The 21,642-nt window shown below is 41.6% G+C and overlaps 1 protein-coding gene across 3 annotated transcripts in view; it reads right to left on the reverse strand.

The window, feature by feature from the left end:
- esr2b (estrogen receptor 2b) overlaps positions 1-21,642 on the reverse strand; it is a 107,355-nt gene that overhangs the window by 32,054 nt on the left and 53,659 nt on the right. For all 3 annotated transcript variants that reach the window (XM_061886298.1, XM_061886297.1, XM_061886296.1), the window contains exons 3-7: positions 16,841-16,998; positions 16,647-16,763; positions 7,453-7,782; positions 6,034-6,172; positions 2,749-2,882 (exon numbers count right to left, since the gene is read on the reverse strand). In XM_061886298.1, coding sequence (XP_061742282.1) covers positions 2,749-2,882; positions 6,034-6,172; positions 7,453-7,782; positions 16,647-16,763; positions 16,841-16,998 — 878 coding nt within the window. The remainder of the gene's footprint in view (positions 1-2,748; positions 2,883-6,033; positions 6,173-7,452; positions 7,783-16,646; positions 16,764-16,840; positions 16,999-21,642) is intronic.

Consider the following 21,642-nt stretch of genomic DNA (forward strand, 5'->3'; position numbering starts at 1 on the left):
GGAAGTAAATAAGTAAATGTTGCAGTGAAAAAGTAAATAATGCAGTTAAGAAGTGGAAGTAAATAAGTAAACAACACAGTGAATAAGTAAATAATGTAGTTGAAAACTGGAAGTAAATAAGTAAACAGTGCAGTAAATAAGTAAAGAAGTGGAAGTAAATAAGTAAATGTTGCAGTAAATATGTAAAGAGTGCAGTTGAGAAGTGGCAGTAAATAAGTAAATAGTGCAGTAAATAAGTAAATATTGCAGTCAAGAAGTGGAAGTAAATAAGTAAACTTTGCAGTAAATAAGTCAATAATGCAGTTGAGGAGTGTAAGTAAATAAGTAAATAGTGCAGTAAATAAGTAAATGTTGCAGTAAATAAGTAAATAATGAGGTTAAGAAGTGGAAGTAAATAAGTAAATATTGCAGTAAATAAGTAAGTAAGTGGAAGTAGATACAAAAATTGTGCAGTAAATAAGTAAACGTTGCAGTAAATAAGTAAATGGTGCAGTTGAGAAGTGGAAGTGAAGAAGTAAATAGTGCAGTAAATTAGTAAATAAGTGGAAGTAAATAAGTAAATGTTGCAGTAAATAAGTAAATAATGCAGTATAGAAGTGGAAGTAAATAAGTAAATAGTGCAGTAAATAAGTTAATAAGTGGAAGTAAATAAGTAAATGTTGCAGTAAATAATGCAGTTAAGAAGTGGAAGTAAATAAGTAAATAATGCAGTTTATAAGTGAAAGGAAATAATGCAGTTGAGAAGTGCGAGTAAATAAGCAAACAGTACAGTGAATAAGTAAATAATGTAGTTGAAAAGTGGAAGTAAATAAGTAAACAGTGCAATAAATAAGTAAAGAGGTGGAAGAAAATAAGTAAATGTTGCAGTAAAAAGTAAAGAGTGCAGTTGAGAAGTGGAAGTAAATAAGTAAATAGTGCAGTAAATAAGTAAATAATGCAGTTAAGAAGTGGAAGTAAATAATGCAGTATAGAAGTGGAGGTAAATAAGTAAATGTTGCAGTAAATAATGCAGTTAAGAAGTGGAAGTAAATAAGTAAATAATGCAGTTTATAAGTGAAAGTAAATAATGCAATTGAGAAATGCAAGTTAATCAGCAAACAGTACAGTAAATAAGTAAATAATGTAGTTGAAAAGTGGAAGTAAATAAGTAAACAGTGCAGTAAATAAGTAAAGAAGTGGAAGTAAATAAGTAAATGTTGCAGTAAATAAGTAAAGAGTGCAGTTGAGAAGTGGAAGTAAATAAGTAAATAGTGCAGTAAATAAGTAAATAATGCAGTTTAGAAGTGGAAGTAAATAATGCAGTTGAGAAGTGCAAGTAAATAGGCAAACAATACAGTGAATAAGTAAATAATCTAGTTGAAAACGAAGTAAATAAGTAAACAGTGCAGTAAATAAGTAAAGAAGTGGAAGTAAATAAGTAAATGTTGCAGTAAATACGTAAAGAGTGCAGTTGAGAAGTGGCAGTAAATAAGTAAATAGTGCAGTAAATAAGTAAACATTGCAGTCAAGAAGTGGAAGTAAATAAGTAAACTTTGCAGTAAATAAGTCAATAATGCAGTTGAGGAGTGTAAGTAAATAAGTAAATAGTGCAGTAAATAAGTAAATGTTGCAGTAAATAAGTCAATAATGCAGTTGAGGAGTGTAAGTAAATAAGTAAATATTGCAGTAAATAAGTAAGTAAGTGGAAGTAGATACAAAAATTGTGCAGTAAATAAGTAAACGTTGCAGTAAATAAGTAAATGGTGCAGTTGAGAAGTGGAAGTGAAGAAGTAAATAGTGCAGTAAATTAGTAAATAAGTGGAAGTAAATAAGTAAATGTTGCAGTAAATAAGTAAATAATGCAGTATAGAAGTGGAAGTAAATAAGTAAATAGTGCAGTAAATAAGTTAATAAGTGGAAGTAAATAAGCAAATGTTGCAGTAAATAATGCAGTTAAGAAGTGGAAGTAAATAAGTAAATAATGCAGTTTATAAGTGAAAGTAAATAATGCAGTTGAGAAGTGCGAGTAAATAAGCAAACAGTACAGTGAATAAGTAAATAATGTAGTTGAAAAGTGGAAGTAAATAAGTAAACAGTGCAATAAATAAGTAAAGAGGTGGAAGAAAATAAGTAAATGTATCAGTAAAAAGTAAAGAGTGCAGTTGAGAAGTGGAAGTAAATAAGTAAATAGTGCAGTAAATAAGTAAATAATGCAGTTAAGAAGTGGACGTAAATAATGCAGTATAGAAGTGGAGGTAAATAAGTAAATGTTGCAATAAATAATGCAGTTAAGAAGTGGAAGTAAATAAGTAAATAATGCAGTTTATAAGTGAAAGTAAATAATGCAATTGAGAAATGCAAGTTAATCAGCAAACAGTACAGTAAATAAGTAAATAATGTAGTTGAAAAGTGGAAGTAAATAAGTAAACAGTGCAGTAAATAAGTAAAGAAGTGGAAGTAAATAAGTAAATGTTGCAGTAAATAAGTAAAGAGTGCAGTTGAGAAGTGGAAGTAAATAAGTAAATAGTGCAGTAAATAAGTAAATATTGCAGTCAAGAAGTGGAAGTAAATAAGTAAGCTTTGCAGTAAATAAGTCAATAATGCAGTTGAGGAGTGGAAGTAAATAAGTAAATGTTGCAGTGAATAAGTAAATAATGAGGTTAAGAAGTGGAAGTAAATAAGTAAATATTGCAGTAAATAAGTAAGTAAGTGGAAGTAGACAAGTAAACGTTGCAGTGAATGTTGCAGTGGAGGAGTGGAAAGTCTTACTGGAGTTGAGCAGTATCATGGCCTTGAGGCAGACGTACTCTTCCCGCTGCAGTTTGAGTTCCCTGAAGCGCGAGGTGGCAGCCAGCAGCATGTCAAAGATCTCCATGATGCCTTCCACGCACTGGCCCTCCTCCCTGCACAACCATCACAACCAGAACAACAGTCACAAGCAGGACTTTTTGGGGGGGGGGGATTTTGACGAGTGACTTCCAGATGTTGGCGCCGTTCAACGCCACCTGGCCAAGGTCCGAGGTCATTTTTCGGAGATAAAAAATGATTGTCGTCAGTCGGGCAGGAGAATTTTCCAGAAGGAAGTGTACCTATCGCTATCTTTGTGGTTCCAAGGTTCCGCGCCGGTGTTTGCCGCCAGAAAATGCGGCGTAGCAGCATCAAAGTGGACGTTTACGGGCTGAAGAATGAAGATTCATGGTGGCTTTTAAACACGCCGACTCCCTTCTAGGCATTCGTCATTGGTCACATGACTTGTAGAAAACAGAAACGTGGCATGAAAGAGCTTTTAAAAAATATATTTTTTAAACAAAAACACTTCCTGCAAATTCATGTTGGAGTGCTAATGAACAGCCAGCAAAATGTGCTACCTGATAGCATGAATGCTAACAGCTAATATTAGCGCCAAGCCCAATTAATAATCCCACTTTGGTGAAGAAGCAAACTCGTGGCTAACGCTGTTAATTAGCTAAAACGTTGTTAGTTAGCTTAAACACGGTTAGTTAGCTAAAACACTGTTAGTTAGCTTAAATGCTGTCATTTCACTTAAACGCTGTCAGTTAGCATGAATGCTGTTAGTTGGCTTAAACACTGTTAGTTTAAACGCTGTAAGTTAGCTTAACGCTGTTAGTTAGCTTAAACGCTATTAGTTAGCTAAAATGCTGTCATTTCGCTTAAACGCTGTTAGTTAACTTAAACACTGTTAGTTAGCTTGAACACTGTAATTTAGCTTAAACACTGTTAGCTAGCTTAAACATTGTAAGTTAGCTTAAACACAGTTAGTTAAAACGCTGTAAGTTAGCTTAACCGCTGTTAGTTAGCTTGAACGATCTTAGTTAGCTTAAACGATGTTAGTTAGCTTAAACGATGTTAGCTTAACCGCTTTTAGTTAGCTTAAACGCTGTTAGTTAGCTTAAACGCTGTTAGTTAGCTCAAATGCTGTCAGTTAGCTTGAACGCTGTTAGTTAGCTTAAACGCCGTTAGTTAGCTTAAACGCTGTCAGTTAGCTTAAACACTTTTAGTTAGCTTAAAACGCTGTCAGTTAGCTTAACGCTGTTAGTTATCTTAAACATTGCTAGTAAGCTTAAACGCTGTTAGTTAACTTAAATGCTATTAGGTAGCTTAAACGCTATTAGTTAGCTTAAATGCTGTCAGTTAGCTTAGACGCTGTTAGATAGGTTAAACGCTGTTAGTTAGCTTAAACAATGTAAGTTAGCTTAAATGCTGTTAGTAAGCTTAAATGTGAAGTGAAGTGAATTATATTTATATAGCGCTTTTTCTCAAGTGACTCAAAGCGCTTTACATAGTGAAACCCAATATCTAAGTTACATTCAAACCAGTGTGGGTGGCACTGGGAGCAGGTGGGTAAAGTGTCTTGCCCAAGGACACAACGGCAGTGACTAGGATGGCGGAAGCGGGAATCAAACCTGCAACCCTCAAGTTGCTGGCACGGCCACCCTACCAACAGAGCTATACCGCCCTAAATGCTGTTAGTTATCTTAAACGCTGTTAGACTAAACACTGTAAGTTAGCTTAAAACTGTCAGTTACTTTAAACGCTGTAAGTTAGCTTAAACACTTAGTTAGCTTAAACATTGTTAGTTAGCTTGAACGCTGTTAGTTAGCTTAAATAGCTGTTGGACTAAATGTTGTTAGTTAGCTTAAACACTGTCAGGTATCTTAAACGCTGTCAGTTATCTTAAAGGCTGTCAGTTAGCCCGGTAATCTGGTGCAACAATGTCTTTATTTGTGAGCGCACACACGCTAGGACGACACTCTAACACTACAACTTTTCAATCTTTGTGTCCAGAAGCCCCGCACGACAGTCTATGCTCTGTGACTTTTTCAGTCTTTTTGGCTTTTTCTTTTCCGGTAATGTCCATCAACTGTGTCCGCTCACCGGCAACTCCAACTCCAGGTCTCGGGATCGGCTGCTGCTAATGAAGGCGACAGGCCCCAGCCGGGCAATCTACTCAACTGCCCCTGGCTGTGAGGCCGGTCCGTACAGGCCCTGCTCGGCGGCAGGCCCGCGGATCACGCCCCCTCTCCACAACCACGTATATTGTGACCAAAATGATTGTGGTATTTTGGTATGTGCACAAAAAGTACTTACACACACTCCGAAGTATTTTAACCAAATTTGATTTAAAACCCAAAATACTTTCTTGGCAGAAGAAATATAAAAATAACAATAATTGATTGTATCTGTAAAAAGCACTTCATATTGAGCAAACAACCTCAAAGTGCTACAGTGTATTCAAAAAAATAAAAAATAAAACAGCCTAATAGCTAGAACTAGTAGGTACTCCAAAGACATGCACCTGGGGATAGGTTGATTGACGAAACTAAATTGGAACTAGTGTGTGAATGTGAGTGTGAATGTTGTCTGTCTATCTGTGTTGGCCTTGCGATGAGGTGGCGACTTGTCCAGGGTGTACGACGCCTTCCGACCTTTCAGCTGAGATAGGCTCCAGCACCCCCCCGCAACCCCGAAAGGGACAAGCGGTAGAAAATGGATAGATGGATGAATGGATAGTATGCATATATCTAAAAAAATATATATTTAAAAAAAAAAAGAAAGGGTTTTTAAGCCGTTTTTAAAAGCATTAACAGTCTGTGGTGCCCTCAGGTGGTCAGGGAGAGCATTCCACAGACTGGGAGCAGAAAGCCCAATCTCCCCATTGTTTGTAGCTTTGTTGGAGAAGGTTAGCCTGCCCGGAGCGGAGGTGTGGTGTGGAGGATTTGGGGGGTGAGCAGTTCTCCAAAGGTAAAGGGAGGCACTGGTGGGGTTAGTAGGGAGACTTTGTATTCAATCCTGAGTGAAACAGGAAGCCGGTGAAGGGATTTGAGGATCCTAGCAGCACTATTCTGTATGAAACATTGAAGGTTGTTCCGGCTCCTTCTTCAGTTGTAAGTTTTTAAAGATATTAGAGCGTTTTTAAATAGAGAAAGACGAAAACCGGCACCATCGCCGGCTCGTGCGTTTATCGGAGTGCGTTTTTCGACTCGAGCCGATGAATACAGTGGCGTCGGTAAAAAAAAAAAAAAAAAAGCTCACCTGTTAAGTTTGAAGTCTGGGGAGAAGATGAGTTTTCCAGGATGGTCCACGGACCTCCACATCAGGCCCAGCATGAGGACCTCCAGCCAGCAGCACTTGAGCAAGTGGATCTGGTCTGACAGACTCAGCTCCATAAAGCCTGAAGAAAAGACAAGGAAGGACCGTTTTGGAGTTGCTTTTCACCTGCCTAGCCTTCTAACGACCGTCTCTGCACCCTGGGATCACACCAACAGCCAAGTTAAAATTAAATCAATCAATCAATCAATGTTTACTTATATAGCCCTAAATCACTAGTGTCTCAAAGGGCTGCACAAACCACCACGACATCCTCGGTAGGCCCACATAAGGGCAAGGAAAACTCACACCCAGTGGGACGTCGGTGACAATAATGACTATGAGAACCTTGGAGAGGAAGAACGCAATGGATGTCTAACATGAAACTGTGAAAGTTCAATCCATAATGGATCCAACACAGTCGCGAGAGTCCAGTCCAAAGCGGATCCAACACAGCAGCGAGAGTCCCGTTCACAGCGGAGCCAGCAGGAAACCATCCCAAGCGGAGGCGGAACAGCAGCGCAGATATGTCCCCAGCCGATACACAGGCAAGCAGTACATGGCCACCGGACCGGACCAGACCCCCTCCACAAAGGAGAGTGGGACATAGAAGAAAAAGAAAAGAAACGGCAGATCAACTGGTCTAAAAAGGGAGTCTATTTAAAGGCTAGAGTATACAAATGAGTTTTAAGGTGAGACTTAAATGCTTCTACTGAGGTGGCATCTCGAACTGTTACCGGGAGGGCATTCCAGAGTACTGGAGCCCGAACGGAAAACGCTCTATAGCCCGCAGACTTTTTTTGGGCTTTGGGAATCACTAACAAGCCGGAGTCCTTTGAACGCAGATTTCTTGCCGGGACATATGGTACAATACAATCGGCAAGATAGGCTGGAGCTAGACCGTGTAGTACTTTATACGTAAGTAGTAAAACCTTAAAGTCACATCTTAAGTGCACAGGAAGCCAGTGCAGGTGAGCCAGTACAGGCGTAATGTGATCAAACTTTCTTGTTCTTGTCCAAAGTCTAGCAGCCGCATTTTGTACCAACTGTAATCTTTTAATGCTAGACATGGGGAGACCCGAAAATAAAACGTTACAGTAATCGAGGCGAGACGTAATAAAGTACCAATGCTTGTCACACACATACTAGGTGTTGCGAAATTATTCTCTGCATTTCACCCATCACCCTTGATCTCCCCCTGGGAGGTGAGGGGAGCAGTGAGCAGCAGCGGTGGCCCCGCCCGGGAATCATTTTGGTGATTTAACCCCCAATTCCAACCCGTGATGCTGAGTGCCAAGCAGGGAGGTAACGGCTCCCATTTTTATAGTCCTCGGTATGACTCGAGTTTCTTGTCCCGGGTCTTACCTGGGATCTTCTTGGCCCAGCTGATCATGAGGACCAGCTCCTTGTCGGCCAGGTTGGTGAGCGACATCATCATGCTGGCCTCGGTGAAGGGCTTCTTCATGTCCTCCATCAGGTAGATGACGGGCGGCTCCGCCTCCATGATGCGGGAGATGAACTCCTCCGGGCTCATGCTGGACCGCGGCGCCCGCTCGGCCTGCGCCAGCGGCGCCTGCAGGTGGAGATGCCGCGGGACCCGGGGTGCCAGGCCCACCCTGTCCAGGCCCTGGGACTGGAGGGACCCTCGGCGGTGGTGGCGGGCCCCACGGTAGCTGCAGCGCTCCCGCCTCACTCCTGGAGGTGAAAAAAACAACAACTACTAAAGGGGAGGAAATACCAACTTCTGCCTGTAGGGGTCACACATCATGACGTCCAGCCATTTTCTACCGCTTGTCCGTTTTAGGGTTCGGGGGGTGCTGGAGCCTATCTCAGCTGCATTTGGGCGGAAGTAAGAACTACAAATAAAATGGCGGAATTAAATGAAACCTTAATGTGACATCACACAATTCGGTTTTAATTCTGGCTTAGGCCACGCCCACTATTTCCGCAGAAAAGATGGTACATTTAGGCCACGCCCTGTTTTTTAAGTCATTCCCCCTTCAAACCGCCGCAAGCCCCCCTTAATAGATGTTACTTATTACTACTAACTACAAAAAAGATGGCGGACACATTAAAAAACTACAAGAGAAAATACCAACTTCTGCCTGTAGGGGTCACACATCATGACGTAAGGACTACAAATAAAATAGCGGAAATTAAAGAAAACAAAAAACCAAACAAAATGACTTTTATTTACTTAAAATTTTAACTCTGGCTTAGGCCACGCCCACTATAACTCCTGAACAGGTGGTCCATTTAGGCCACGCCCCGTTATTTTACGTCATTTGCCCTTCGTTAGATGTTGACTTTTACTACTAACTACAAAAAAGATGGCGGACACATTAAAAAAACTACAAGAAAAAATACCAACTTTTGCCTTTAGGGGTCACACATCATGACGTAAAAACTACAAATAAAATGGCGGAATTAAAAACATTTTTTTTATTTAAATGACGGCCGGATAGGACGTATATTTACTTTAAATTTTAATTCTGGTTTAAGCCACGCCCACTATATGCCCTAAAAGATGGTAGATTTAGGCCACGCCCTGTTTCTTACATCATTCCTCCCCCTCAAACCTCCACTAGCCCCCCTTAATAGATGTTACTTATTACTACTAACTACAAAAAAGATGGCGGACACATTAAAAAACTACAAGAGAAAATACCAACTTCTGCCTGTAGGGGTCACACATCATGACGTAAGGACTACAAATAAAATAGCGGAAATTAAAGAAAACAAAAAAACAAACAAAATGGCGGCCGGATAAGACTTTTATTTACTTAAAATTTTAACTCTGGCTTAGGCCACGCCCACTATAACTCCTGAACAGGTGGTCCATTTAGGCCACGCCCCGTTATTTTACGTCATTTCCCCTTCGTTAGATGTTGACTTTTACTACTAACTACAAAAAAGATGGCGGACACATTAAAAAACTACAAGAAAAAATACCAACTTTTGCCTGTAGGGGTCACACATCATGACGTAAGGACTACAAATAAAATAGCGGAAATTAAAGGAAACAAAACAAAATGGGGGCCGGATAAGACTTTTATTTCCTTTAAATTTTAACTCTGGCTTAGGCCACGCCTACTATATCTCCTGAACAGGTGGTCCATTTAAGCCACGCCCCGTTATTTTACGTCATTTCCCCTTCGTTAGATGTTGACTTTTACTACTAACGACAAAAAAGATGGCGGACACATTAAAAAAAACTACAAGAGAAAATACCAACTTCTGCCTGTAGGGGTCACACATCATGACGTAAGGACTACAAATAAAATGGCGGAATCAAAAACAAAACATTTTTTTTAATGACGGCCAGCTAGGACGTATTTTTACTTTAAATTCTAATTTTGGCTCAAGCCACGCCCACTATATGCCCCGAACAGATGGTAGATTTAGGCCACGCCCCGTTTTTTACGTCATTCTTTCTCCGAAAGTCACCCCGATGTTAACCCCCCTCATTTGATGTTACTTATTACTACTAACTACAAAAAAGATGGCGGACACATTAAAAAACTACAAGAAAAAATACCAACTTCTGCCTGTAGGGGTCACACATCATGACGTAAGGACTACAAATAAAATAGCGGAAATTAAAGAAAACAAAAAACCAAACAAAATGGCGGCCGGATAAGACTTTTATTTACTTAAAATTTTAACTCTGGCTTAGGCCACGCCCACTATAACTCCTGAACAGGTGGTCCATTTAGGCCACGCCCCGTTATTTTACGTCATTTCCCCTTCGTTAGATGTTGACTTTTACTACTAACTACAAAAAAGATGGCGGACACATTAAAAAACTACAAGAAAAAATACCAACTTTTGCCTGTAGGGATCACACATCATGACATAAGGACTACAAATAAAATGGCGGAAATTAAAGAAAACAAAAAAAACAAAATGACGGTCAGATAAGACTTTTATTTACTTTAAATTTTAACTCTGGCTTAGGCCACGCCCACTATAACTCCTGAACAGGTGGTCCATTTAGGCCACGCCCCGTCATTTTACGTCATTTCCCCTTCGTTAGATGTTACCTTTTACTACTAACGACAAAAAAGATGGCGGACACATTAAAAAAAACTACAAGAGAAAATACGAAATTCTGCCTGTAGGGGTCACACATCATGACGTAAGGACTACAAATAAAATGGCGGAATCAAAAACAAGACTTTTTTTTTTAATGACGGCCAGCTAGGACGTATATTTACTTTAAATTCTAATTTTGGCTCAAGCCACGCCCACTATATGCCCCAAACAGATGGTAGATTGAGGCCACGCCCCGTTTTTTACATCATTCCTTCTCCGAAAGTCACCCCGATGTTAACACCCCTCATTTGATGTTACTTATTACTACTAACTACAAAAAAGATGGCGTACACATTAAAAAACTACAAGAAAAAATACCAACTTCTGCCTGTAGGGGTCACACATCATGACGTAAGGACTACAAATAAAATGGCGGAATTAAAAACAAAACTTTTTTTTTTTAAATGACCACCGGATAGGAAATATGTTTACTTTAAATTTTAATTCTGGCTTAAGCCACGCCCACGATATGCCCAGAACAGATGGTAGATTTAGGCCACGCCCCGTTTTTTACGTCATTCCTTCTCCGAAAGTCACCCCGATGCTAGCCCCCCTTAATAGGTGTTACTTATTACTACTAACTCCAAAAAAGATGGCGGACACATTTAAAATCTTTAAGAGAAAATACCAACTTCTGCCTGTAGGGGTCACACATCATGACTACAAATAAATGGCAGAATAAAAAATAAAAAAAAAAATATATATATATATATATATATATATATATATATATATACATACATACTTTCGGTTTTAATTCCGGTTTAGACCACGCCCACTGCATGTGACGTCAACTCCCACTTAGCCCCCTGAATAGGTGGTGCATTTAGGCCACGCCACATTTTTTAAATCACCCCTGAAACTCCAGCTCCTTAATAAAAACCCCATTTCCATATGAGTTGGGAAATTGTGTTAGATGTAAATATAAACGGAATACAAACTCATAAACATTATATATTTTTTTTGCAAATAATAATTAACTTACAATTTCATGGCTGCAACACGTGACGAAGTAGTTGGGAAAGGGCATGTTCAAGACTTTGTTACATCACCTTTTCTTTTAACAACACTCAATAAATGTTTGGGAACTGAGGAAACTAATTGTTGAAGCTTCGAAAGCGGAATTCTTTCCCATTCTTGTTTTATGTAGAGCATCAGTCGTTCAACAGTCCGGGGTCTCCGCTGTCGTATTTTACGCTTCATAATGCGCCACACATTTTCGATGGGAGACAGGTCTGGACTGCAGGCGGGCCAGGAAAGTACCCGCACTGTTTTTTACGAAGCCACGCTGTTCTACCACGTGCTGAATGTGGCTTGGCATTGTCTTGCTGAAATAAGCAGGGGCGTCCATGAAAAAGACGGCGCTTGGATGGCAGCATATGTTTCAGCATTAATGGTGCCTTCACAAATGTGTAAGTTACCCATGCCTTGGGCACTAATGCACCCCCATACCATCACAGATGCTGGCTTTTCAACTTTGCGTCGATAACAGTCTGGATGGTTCGCTTCCCCTTTGGTCCGGATGACACGATGTCGAATATTTCCAAAAACAATTTGAAATGTGGACTCGTCAGACCACAGAATACTTTTCCACTTTGCATCAGTCCATCTTAGATGATCTCGATCTCAGAGAAGCCGGCGACGTTTCTGGATGTTGTTGATAAATGGCTTCCGCTTTGCATAGTAGAGCTTTAACTTGCACTTACAGATGTAGCGACCAACTGTATTTAGTGACAGTTGTTTTCTGAAGTGTTCCTGAGCCCATGTGGTGATATCCTTTAGAGATTGATGTTTTTTGATACAGTGCCTTGTAAAGGATCGAAGGTCACGGTTATGCAATGTTGGTTTCCGGCCATGTCGCTTACGTGGAGTGATTTCTCCAGATTGTCTAAACCATGGGTGTCAAACTCTGGCCCGCGCCGTTTAATTTCATTTGGCCCTTGAGGCAATATCAAATTAACATTAGAGCTGGCCCGCCGGTAACACCAAATTCACCGCTAATACTCATACTTGCCAACACACCCGATTTTCCCAGGAGACTCCCGAAGTTTAGTGCCCCTCCCGAAAATCTCCCTGGGCAACCATTCTCCAGATTTCCACCCGGACAACAATATTGGGTGCGTGCCTTAAAGGCACTGCCTTTTAGCGTCCTCTACAACCTGCCGCCACGTCTGCTTTTCCTCCATATAAACAGCGTGCTGGCCAAGTCACATAATATATGCGGCTTTCACACACATATACTTGGTCAACAGCCATACAGGTCACACTGAGGGTGGCCGTATAAAAAACTTTAACATTGTTAAAAATATGCGCCACACTGTGAACCCACACCAAACAAGAATGACAAAACACATTTCGGGAGAACACCCGCACCGTAACACAACATAAACACAACAGAACAAATACCCAGAAACCCTTGCAGCACTAACTCTTCCGGAACGCTGCAATATACACCCCCCCGCTACTACCAAACCCCGCCCACCTCATTTTTATTTTATTTTTGAATGTATTAGCCTGTGGAAAAAGTTAATGTTGATATTTAGGCTGCAAATAGAAAAGAGGAATTAATTGTTCTAATTAAATTTTATTGTATGTTTTTTGAAAGTTGATTTTGCACTATTACGTTATATAAGCTCTCCCTGTTCCATGGGAGGAAGCCCAAATACCCGGAGGGAACCCAGGGAACATGCAAACTCCACACAGAAAGATCCCGAGCCCGGGATTGAACCCAGGATTACTCAGGACCTTTGTATTGTGAGGCAGATGCACTAACCCCTGGTCCACCGTGCTGCCCTATTTAAGCCTTGCTTGTTCAATATTCATTGCAAAACTTGTTTGGGTCCCTATTTAAAGGTTAATTTGTTCAACCTTGGCCAGCGGCTTTGTTCAGTTTTAAATTTTGGCCCACTGTATTTGAGTTTGACACCCCTGGTCTAAACCGTTTGATGATATTATAAGTGGTTTTCTGAAGTGTTCCTGAGCCCATGTGGTGATATCCTTTAGAGATTGATGTCGGTTTTTGATACAGTGCCGTCTGAAGAATCGAAAGTCACGGTCATTCATTGTTGGTTTCCGGCCATGCCGCTTACGTGGAGTGATTTCTCCAGATTCTCTGAACCGTTTGATGATATTATAGACCGTAGATGTTGAAATCCCTAAATTTCTTGCAATTGCACTTTGAGAAAAGTTGTTCTAAAACTGTTTGACTATTTACTCACGCAGTTGTGGACAAAGGGGTGTACCTCGCCCCATCCTTTCTTGTGAAAGACCGAGCATTTTTTGAGGAGCTGTTTTTATACCCAATCATGGCACCCACCTGTTCCCAATGAGCCCGCACACCTGTGGGGTGTTCCAAATAAGTGTTTGATGAGCATTGACCTCTGCGGTGCTTTTTTTGTGGACTTCTGGATCTGCCTCCCGGGAGCCTTTTGGCCATGGAGACCAGCTGCTGGGTGTCTGTTTGGAGGGACTGGAGGAGATGCGGATGAGGGGGACTGGGCTGCGGAGCTAGCACTGAGCGCTGGGACGGAGAGGCTTTGACTTGGCTGGGTGAGCGGGTGTCGGACACCTCAGTCACCTTGGACGTATCCTCGCTCATCCATGCGGACTGGACACTGGCCCAGAGTGGAGTCGGCTGTCTTGGTTGCTTTGTTGGGTCCGCTCCACCTCAGTGGATATGTTTCTTTTACTTTTTATTCATAGCTGTGTGTAGAAGTGTCTGGTTGTATCTGCTGCTTTAATGTCTTTGATGTCCTCTGTGTTCTTTGATGTTTGATGTTTCCCTCTTACATGTGTACTATGGCTATGAGTTGTTTTTTTCCCTTGCCCTCAGTCTGCACCCCCTCTCCAGGGCCCAGGCTAAGACCGATTTTTTTATTTTATTTTAATTATATTATTTATTTATTTTTTTTCTCCCTTCCGCCCCCCTTGTTTACCTGTATCTCATCTTTTTTTAAAGGGGCGCTGGAAGTCGGCAGACCCGTCAGCCATCCTGTTCTGTCTCCCTTTAATGTTTGTCTGATCTTGAATGGGATTAATAATAATAATAATGGATTAGATTTATATCGCGCTTTTCTATTGTTATATACTCAAAGCGCTCACAGAGAAGTGGGAACCCATCATTCATTCACACCTGGTGGTGGTAAGCTACATCAGTAGCCACAGCTGCCCTGGGGTAGACTGACGGAAGCATGACTGCCAGTTTGCGCCTACGGCCCCTCCGACCACCACCAATCATTCATTCATCATTCATTCACCGGCGTGAGCGGCACCGGGGGCAAAGGGTGAAGTGTCCGAGCCCAAGGACACAACGGCAGCGACTTTGATGTCCATAGGTGGGAAGGGAACCTGCAACCCTCAGGTTTCTGGCACGGCCGCTCTACCCACTACGCCATGCCATTGTGCTGAAAATGTTCATTTTCCTGAAGGAACTCTCCTGACGGAATAAATAAAGTACTATCTAATCTAATCTTTATCAGTATTTATTGCCACCTTTGCCAACTTCTTTGTCACGCGTTGCTGGCATCAAATTCTAAAGTTAATGATCCATCCATCCATCCATTTTCTACCTCTTATTCCCTTTTGGGGTGGCGGGGGGCGCTGGCGCCTATCTCAGCTACAATCGGGCGGAAGGCGGGGTACCCCCTGGACAAGTCGCCACCTCATCACAGGGCCAACACAGATAGACAGACAACATTCACACACTAGAGCCAATTTAGTGTTGCCAATCAACCTATCCCCAGGTGCATGTCTTTGGAAGTGGGAGGAAGCCGGAGTACCCGGAGAGAACTGATTATTTGCAAAAAAAAAAAAAATCAAATATGTCGTCTTTGTAGCAAATTCAACTGAATATGGGTTGAAAATGATTTGCAAATCCTTGTATTCCGTTTATATTTACATCTAACACAATTTCCCAACTCATATGGAAACGGGGTTTGTAGGTGTTACTTGCTACCACCCCTGACAACAGATAACTTTCTAGAACAGGGGTAGGGAACCTATGGCTCGCGAGCCAGATGTGGCTCTTTTGATGACCGCATCTGGCTCTCGGATAAATCTGAGCTGGCATTGCTCAGCACGATAAATAATGAATAATTCCACTTGTAATTAAAAACAACGTTCAAAATATACAACATTCTCATGCATTTTTATGTTCAAGAAGTTGCGTTAATGGTAAGAAGTAATTTATTTATCATTGGTTAGTGTGGGGCTTCACGGTGGCAGAGGGGTTAGTGCGTCTGCCTCACAATATGAAGTTCCTGCAGTCCCGGGTTCAAATCCAGGCTCGGGATCTTTCTGTGTGGAGTTTGCATGTTCTCCCCGTGAATGCGTGGGTTCCCTGCGGGTACTCCGGCTTCCTCCCACTTCCAAAGACATGCACCTGGGGATAGGTTGATTGGCAACACTAAATTGGCCCTAGTGTGTGAATGTGAGTGTGAATGTTGTCTGTCTATCTGTGTCGGCCCTGTGATGAGATGGCGACTTGTCCAGGGTGTACCCCGCCTTCCGCCCGATTGTAGCTGAGATAGGCGCCAGCGCCCCCTGTGACCCCAAAAGGGAATAAGCAGTAGAAAAATGGATGGATAGTGTGGGGCTTGCCCTCATTGGGGTTCTTCAAGACCACCAGGCACCGACATGAGACCCTGTTACATCCATCCATTTTCTACTGCTTAGTCGCGGGGGGCGATGGCGCCTATCTCAGCTACTATCGGGCGGAAGGCAGGGTACACCCTGGACAAGTCGCCACCTCATCGCAGGGCCAACACAAATAGACAGACAACTTTCACACTCACATTCAAACACTAGGGCCAATTTAGTGTTGCCAATCAACCTATCCCCAGGTGCATGTTTTTGGAGGTGGGAGGAAGCCGGAGTACCCGGAGGGAACCCACGCATTCACGGGGAGAACATGCAAACTCCACACAGAAAGATCCCGAGCCTGGATTTGAACCCAGGACTGCAGGAACTTCGTATTGTGAGGCAGACGCACTAACCCCTCTACCACCGTGAAGCCTGTTACAGGGTTACAATATTTTTTTATTTTTCAATAAATCTCTTAGTTGCTTTCCAACAATTGTCTTTTTCTTTTTCGTTCTCGCTCTCTCCTGGCTGCTGCTTATAAACAGAGTGACAGGTGATTAGAAAACAAATCTAAACGCACCTGTCGCTGATTTTGAGGTTGGCCCTTGCTGCAGGCCCGCAGGCCACGCCCCCTCCACAGTTAGCTTCAGGATAACAATGTTATTCCAAAGAATAAGAGACCGACTATACTCTAGAAATGTTGGTCTTACTTGAAAATGCACGCCTTGAGTTCAGTGTTGAAAAAAAACATCATATGGCTCTTACATAAATACATTTTAAAAAATATTGGGCTTCTCGGCTCTCTCTGCCAAAAAGGTTCCCGACCCCTGTTCTAGAACAATCCGCAGTGCATGCCAGCGCTCGCTAAGCCGATGGAGACCTACCACACTTCATCATGCCGACTTCGTAGCACTTTCGCAGGCGGCAGGCTTGGCAGCTTTTGCGGCGGTTCTTGTCGATGGTGCACTGGTTGGTGGCGGGACAGATGTAGTCATTGTGGCCTGCACACAACGGGTCGCAGTTAAGGGGGGGGGGGGGGGTGAGGCGGGTGAGGGGCTACACAGACAACAGCTCTGACCTTGGATGCTCCTCTTAAAGAAGGCTTTGCAGCCCTCGCATGACCACACCCCGTAGTGGTAGCCTGAGGCGTAGTCGTGGCACACGGCACAGAAGTGAGTGTCCGACTTGCCGCCGCCGCCGCCGTCCTCGGAACGCTTCCCCGCCAGTTTGGGACAGCTGCAAAAAAAAACCAAAAAACAGGACAGTGCGACGTCAAGACGTTAGCTGTCAGTCCTCTGAGAACTCAGCTGACGGCTGGCATGATGGCTCCGGAGCGATTTCTCCCAGCGTCCTTTGCTGTCAGCGTGAAGGATAAGTAACCATTATGTAGTCGCTTAACAACATCTCTTCTCATTTACACTCGGAAGAAATCTTCACATATTGGCCACAGGGCCCCGGAACCAGCTGTTGTCCCCCGGGGTTATAGACCCATGACTTGGTTGTCATCATGGAAAGCCCCACGCCACAGAACAACGGACTCTGTGGTCAGAGTTTGAACACATTTTGAGATATTCAACACCCTGCGGACAGCTGGCGGCAAAAGTCCCAAATTCGTCATGTTTCATGTGTCGGATAAACCGCGACGAATGGGGCCTGTGTTTCTAGGAAAATAACCAGGTTTTCTGGTTTCAAAATCGCGAAGATCTTGTCGGTTCCAAAATGACCTCGGTCTCTTTGTTTTAAAAATCACTTTGTTTGGAGTTTACCTGGATCGTTTCATTCCAAAAATGATCAAGGTATCTTAGGTTTCATATACGCCAGGATATTGTAGCGAGACCAAGACCTAAATGTCCAACGGGAGTTCCAAAATTACCTGGATTGTTTTAGTTGTAAAATCATAAATATTAGGATCGCTTTGTCCCCAAGTTAAGGATTCTTACAAGTACTGTGCAGACAGTTTTGGAACCAAGAGACCCTGTTCACTTTGGTACCAAGAGACCCTGGTCATTTTGGTACCAAGAGACCCTGGTCATTTTGGAACCAAGAGACCCTGTTCACTTTGGTACCAAGAGACCCTGGTCATTTTGGTACCAAGAGATCATGGTCATTTTGGTACCAAGAGACCCAGGTCATTTTGGTACCAAGAGATGCTGTTCATTTTTGAACCAAGAGATCCTGTTCATTTTGGTACCAAGAGATCCTGTTCATTTTGGAACCAAGAGATCCGGTTCATTTTGGAACCAAGAGATGCTGTTCATTTTGGTACCAAGAGATCCTGGTCATTTTGGAACCAAGATATCCTGTTCATTTTGGTACTAAGAGATGCTGTTCATTTTGGAACCAAGAGATCTTGTTCATTTTGGAACCAAGAGAGCCTGTTCATTTAGGTACCAAGAGATCCTGTTCATTTTGGAACCAATTGGATACTGTTCATTTTGGTACCAAGATATCCTGTTCATTTGGGTACCAAGAGATCCTGTTAATTTTGGTACCAAGAGATCTTGTTCATTTTGGTACCAAGAGATCCGGTTCATTTTTGAACCAAGAGATCCGGTTCATTTTGGAACCAAGAGATGCTGTTCGTTTTGGTACCAAGAGATCCTGTTAGTTTTGGAACCAAAAGATCCTGTTCATTTTGGAACCAATTGGATACTGTTCAATTTGGTACCAAGAGATCCTGTTCATTTTGGTACCAAGAGATCTTGTTCATTTTGGTACCAAAAGATCCTGTTCATTTTGGAACCAATTGGATCCAGTTCATTTTGGTACCAAGAGATCTTGTTCATTTTGGTACCAAGAGATCCGGTTCATTTTTGAACCAAGAGATCCGGTTCATTTTGGAACCAAGAGATGCTGTTCATTTTGGTACCAAGAGATCTTGTTCATTTAGGAACCAAAAGATCCTGTTCATTTTGGAACCAATTGGATGCTGTTAATTTTGGTACCAAGAGATGCTGTTGATTTTGGAACCAATAGATCTTGTTCATTTTGGAACCAAGAGATCCTGTTCATTTTGGTACCAAGATATCCTGTTCATTTTGGAACCAATTGGATACTGTTCATTTTGGAACCAATAGATCTTGTTCATTTTGGAACCAACTGGATCCTGTTCATTCTGGTACCAAGAGATGCTGTTCATTTTGGAACCAAGAGATCCTGTTCATTTTGGTACCAATAGATCCTGTTCATTTTGGTACCAAGAGATCCTGTTCATTTTGGTACCAATAGATCCTGTTCATTTTGGTACCAAAAGATCCTGGTAATTTTGGTACCAAGAGATCCGGTTCATTTTAGAATCAAGAGATCTTTTTAATTTTGGGGCCAAGAGATCCGGTTCATTTTGGAACCAAGAGATGCTGTTCATTTTGGTACCAAGAGATCCTGGTCATTTTGGAACAAAGAGATCCAGGTCATTTTGGTACCAAGAGATCCTGGTCATTTTGGTACCAAAAGATCCTGTTCATTTTGGAACCAATTGGATCCTGTTCATTTTGGTACTAAGAGATGCTGTTCATTTTGGTACCAAGGGATCCTGGTCATTTTGGTACCAAGAGACCCTGGTCATTTTGGTACCAAGAGATGCTGTTCATTTTGGAACCAAGATATCCTGTTCATTTTGGTACCAAGAGATCCTGTTCATTTTGGTACCAAGAGATGCTGTTCATTTTGGTACCAAGAGATCCTGGTCATTTTGGTACCAAGATATCCTGTTCATTTGGGTACCAAGATATCCTGTTCATTTTGGTACCAAGAGATCCTGTTCATTTTGGTACCAAGAGATGCTGTTCATTTTGGTACCAAGAGATGCTGTTCATTTTGGTACCAAGAGATCCTGGTCATTTTGGTACCAAGATATCCTGTTCATTTGGGTACCAAGAGATGCTGTTCATTTTGGTACCAAAAGATCCTGTTCATTTTGGAACCAATTGGATCCTGTCCATTTTGGTACTAAGAGATGCTGTTCATTTTGGAACCAGGAGAGCCTGTTCATTTAGGTACCAAGAGATCCTGTTCATTTTGGAACCAATTGGATACTGTTCATTTTGGTACCAAGAGATGCTGTTCATTTTGGAACCAATAGATCTTGTTCATTTTGGAACCAAAATATCCTGTTCATTTTGGAACCAACTGGATCCTGTTCATTCTGGAACCAATATATCTTGTTCATTTAGGAACCAAGAGATCCTGTTCATTTTGGAACCAAGAGACCCTGGTCATTTTGGTACCAAGAGATGCTGTTCATTTTGGAACCAAGATATCCTGTTCATTTTGGTACCAATAGACCCTGTTCATTTTGGTACCAAGAGATGCTGTTCATTTTGGTACCAAAAGATCCTGTTCATTTTGGAACCAATTGGATCCTGTTCATTTTGGTACTAAGAGATGCTGTTCATTTTGGAACCAAGAGATCTTGTTCATTTTGGAACCAAGAGAGCCTGTTCATTTAGGTACCAAGAGATCCTGTTCATTTTGGAACCAATTGGATACTGTTCATTTTGGTACCAAGAGATGCTGTTCATTTTGGAACCAATAGATCTTGTTCATTTTGGAACCAAAAGATCCTGTTCATTTTGGAACCAATTGGATCCAGTTCATTTTGGTACCAAGAGATCTTGTTCATTTTGGAACCAAGAAATCCTGTTCGTTTTGGTACCAAGAGATCCTTTTCGTTTTGGTACCAAGAGATCCTGTTCATTTTGGAACCAAGAGATCTTGTTCATTTTGGAACCAATAGATCCTGGTCATTTTGGTACCAAGATATCCTGTTCATTTTGGAACCAATTGGATACTGTTCATTTTGGTACCAAGAGATGCTGTTCATTCTGGAACCAATAGACTTTGATCATTTTGGAACCAAAAGATCCTGTTAATTTTGGAACCAACTGGATACTGTTCATTCTGGTACCTAGAGATGCTGTTCATTTTGGAACCAAGAGATCCTGTTCATTTTGTAACCAAGAGATCGGGTTCATTTTGGAACCAAGAGATCCGGTTCATTTTGGAACCAAGAGATGCTGTTCATTTTGGTATCACAAGATCCTGGTCATTTTGGAACAAAGAGATCCTGCTCATTTTGGTACAAAGATATCCTGTTCATTTTAGAACCAATTGGATATTGTTCATTTTGGTACCAAGAGATGCTGTTAATTTTGGAACCAATAGATCTTGTTCATTTTGGAACCAAAAGATCCTGTTAATTTTGGAACCAACTGGATACTGTTCATTCTGGTACCTAGAGATGCTGTTCATTTTGTTACCAAGAGATCCGGTTCATTTTGGAACTAAGAGATGCTGTTCATTTTGGAACCAAGAGATGCTGTTCATTTTGGTACCAATAGACCCTGTTCATTTTGGAACCAAGAGATCTTGTTCATTTAGGAACCAAAAGATCCTGTTCATTTTGGAACCAATTGGATACTGTTCATTTTGGTACCAAGAGATCCTGTTCATTTTGGTACCAAGAGATCCTGTTCATTTTGGTACCAAGAGATCCTGTTCATTTTGGAACCAAGAGATCCTGGTCATTTTGGTACCAAGAGATCCTGATCATTTTGGTACCAAGAGATCCTGATCATTTTGGTACCAAGAGATCCGGTTCATTTTGGAACCAAAAGATGCTGTTCATTTTTGTACCAAGAGATCCTGTTCATTTTGGAACCAATTGGATCCTGTTCATTTTGGTACCAAAAGATCCTGTTCATTTTGGAACCAATTGGATCCAGTTCATTTTGGTACCAAGAGATCTAGTTCATTTTGGTACCAAGAGATCCTGTTCATTTTGGTACCAATAGATGCTGTTCATTTTAGAACCAAGAGATCCTGTTCATTTTGGTACCAAGAGATCTTGTTCATTTTGGTGCCAAGAGATCCTGTTCATTT

Source organism: Nerophis ophidion, linkage group LG24, assembly GCF_033978795.1.
Source record: "Nerophis ophidion isolate RoL-2023_Sa linkage group LG24, RoL_Noph_v1.0, whole genome shotgun sequence".
Lineage (NCBI taxonomy): Eukaryota > Metazoa > Chordata > Actinopteri > Syngnathiformes > Syngnathidae > Nerophis > Nerophis ophidion.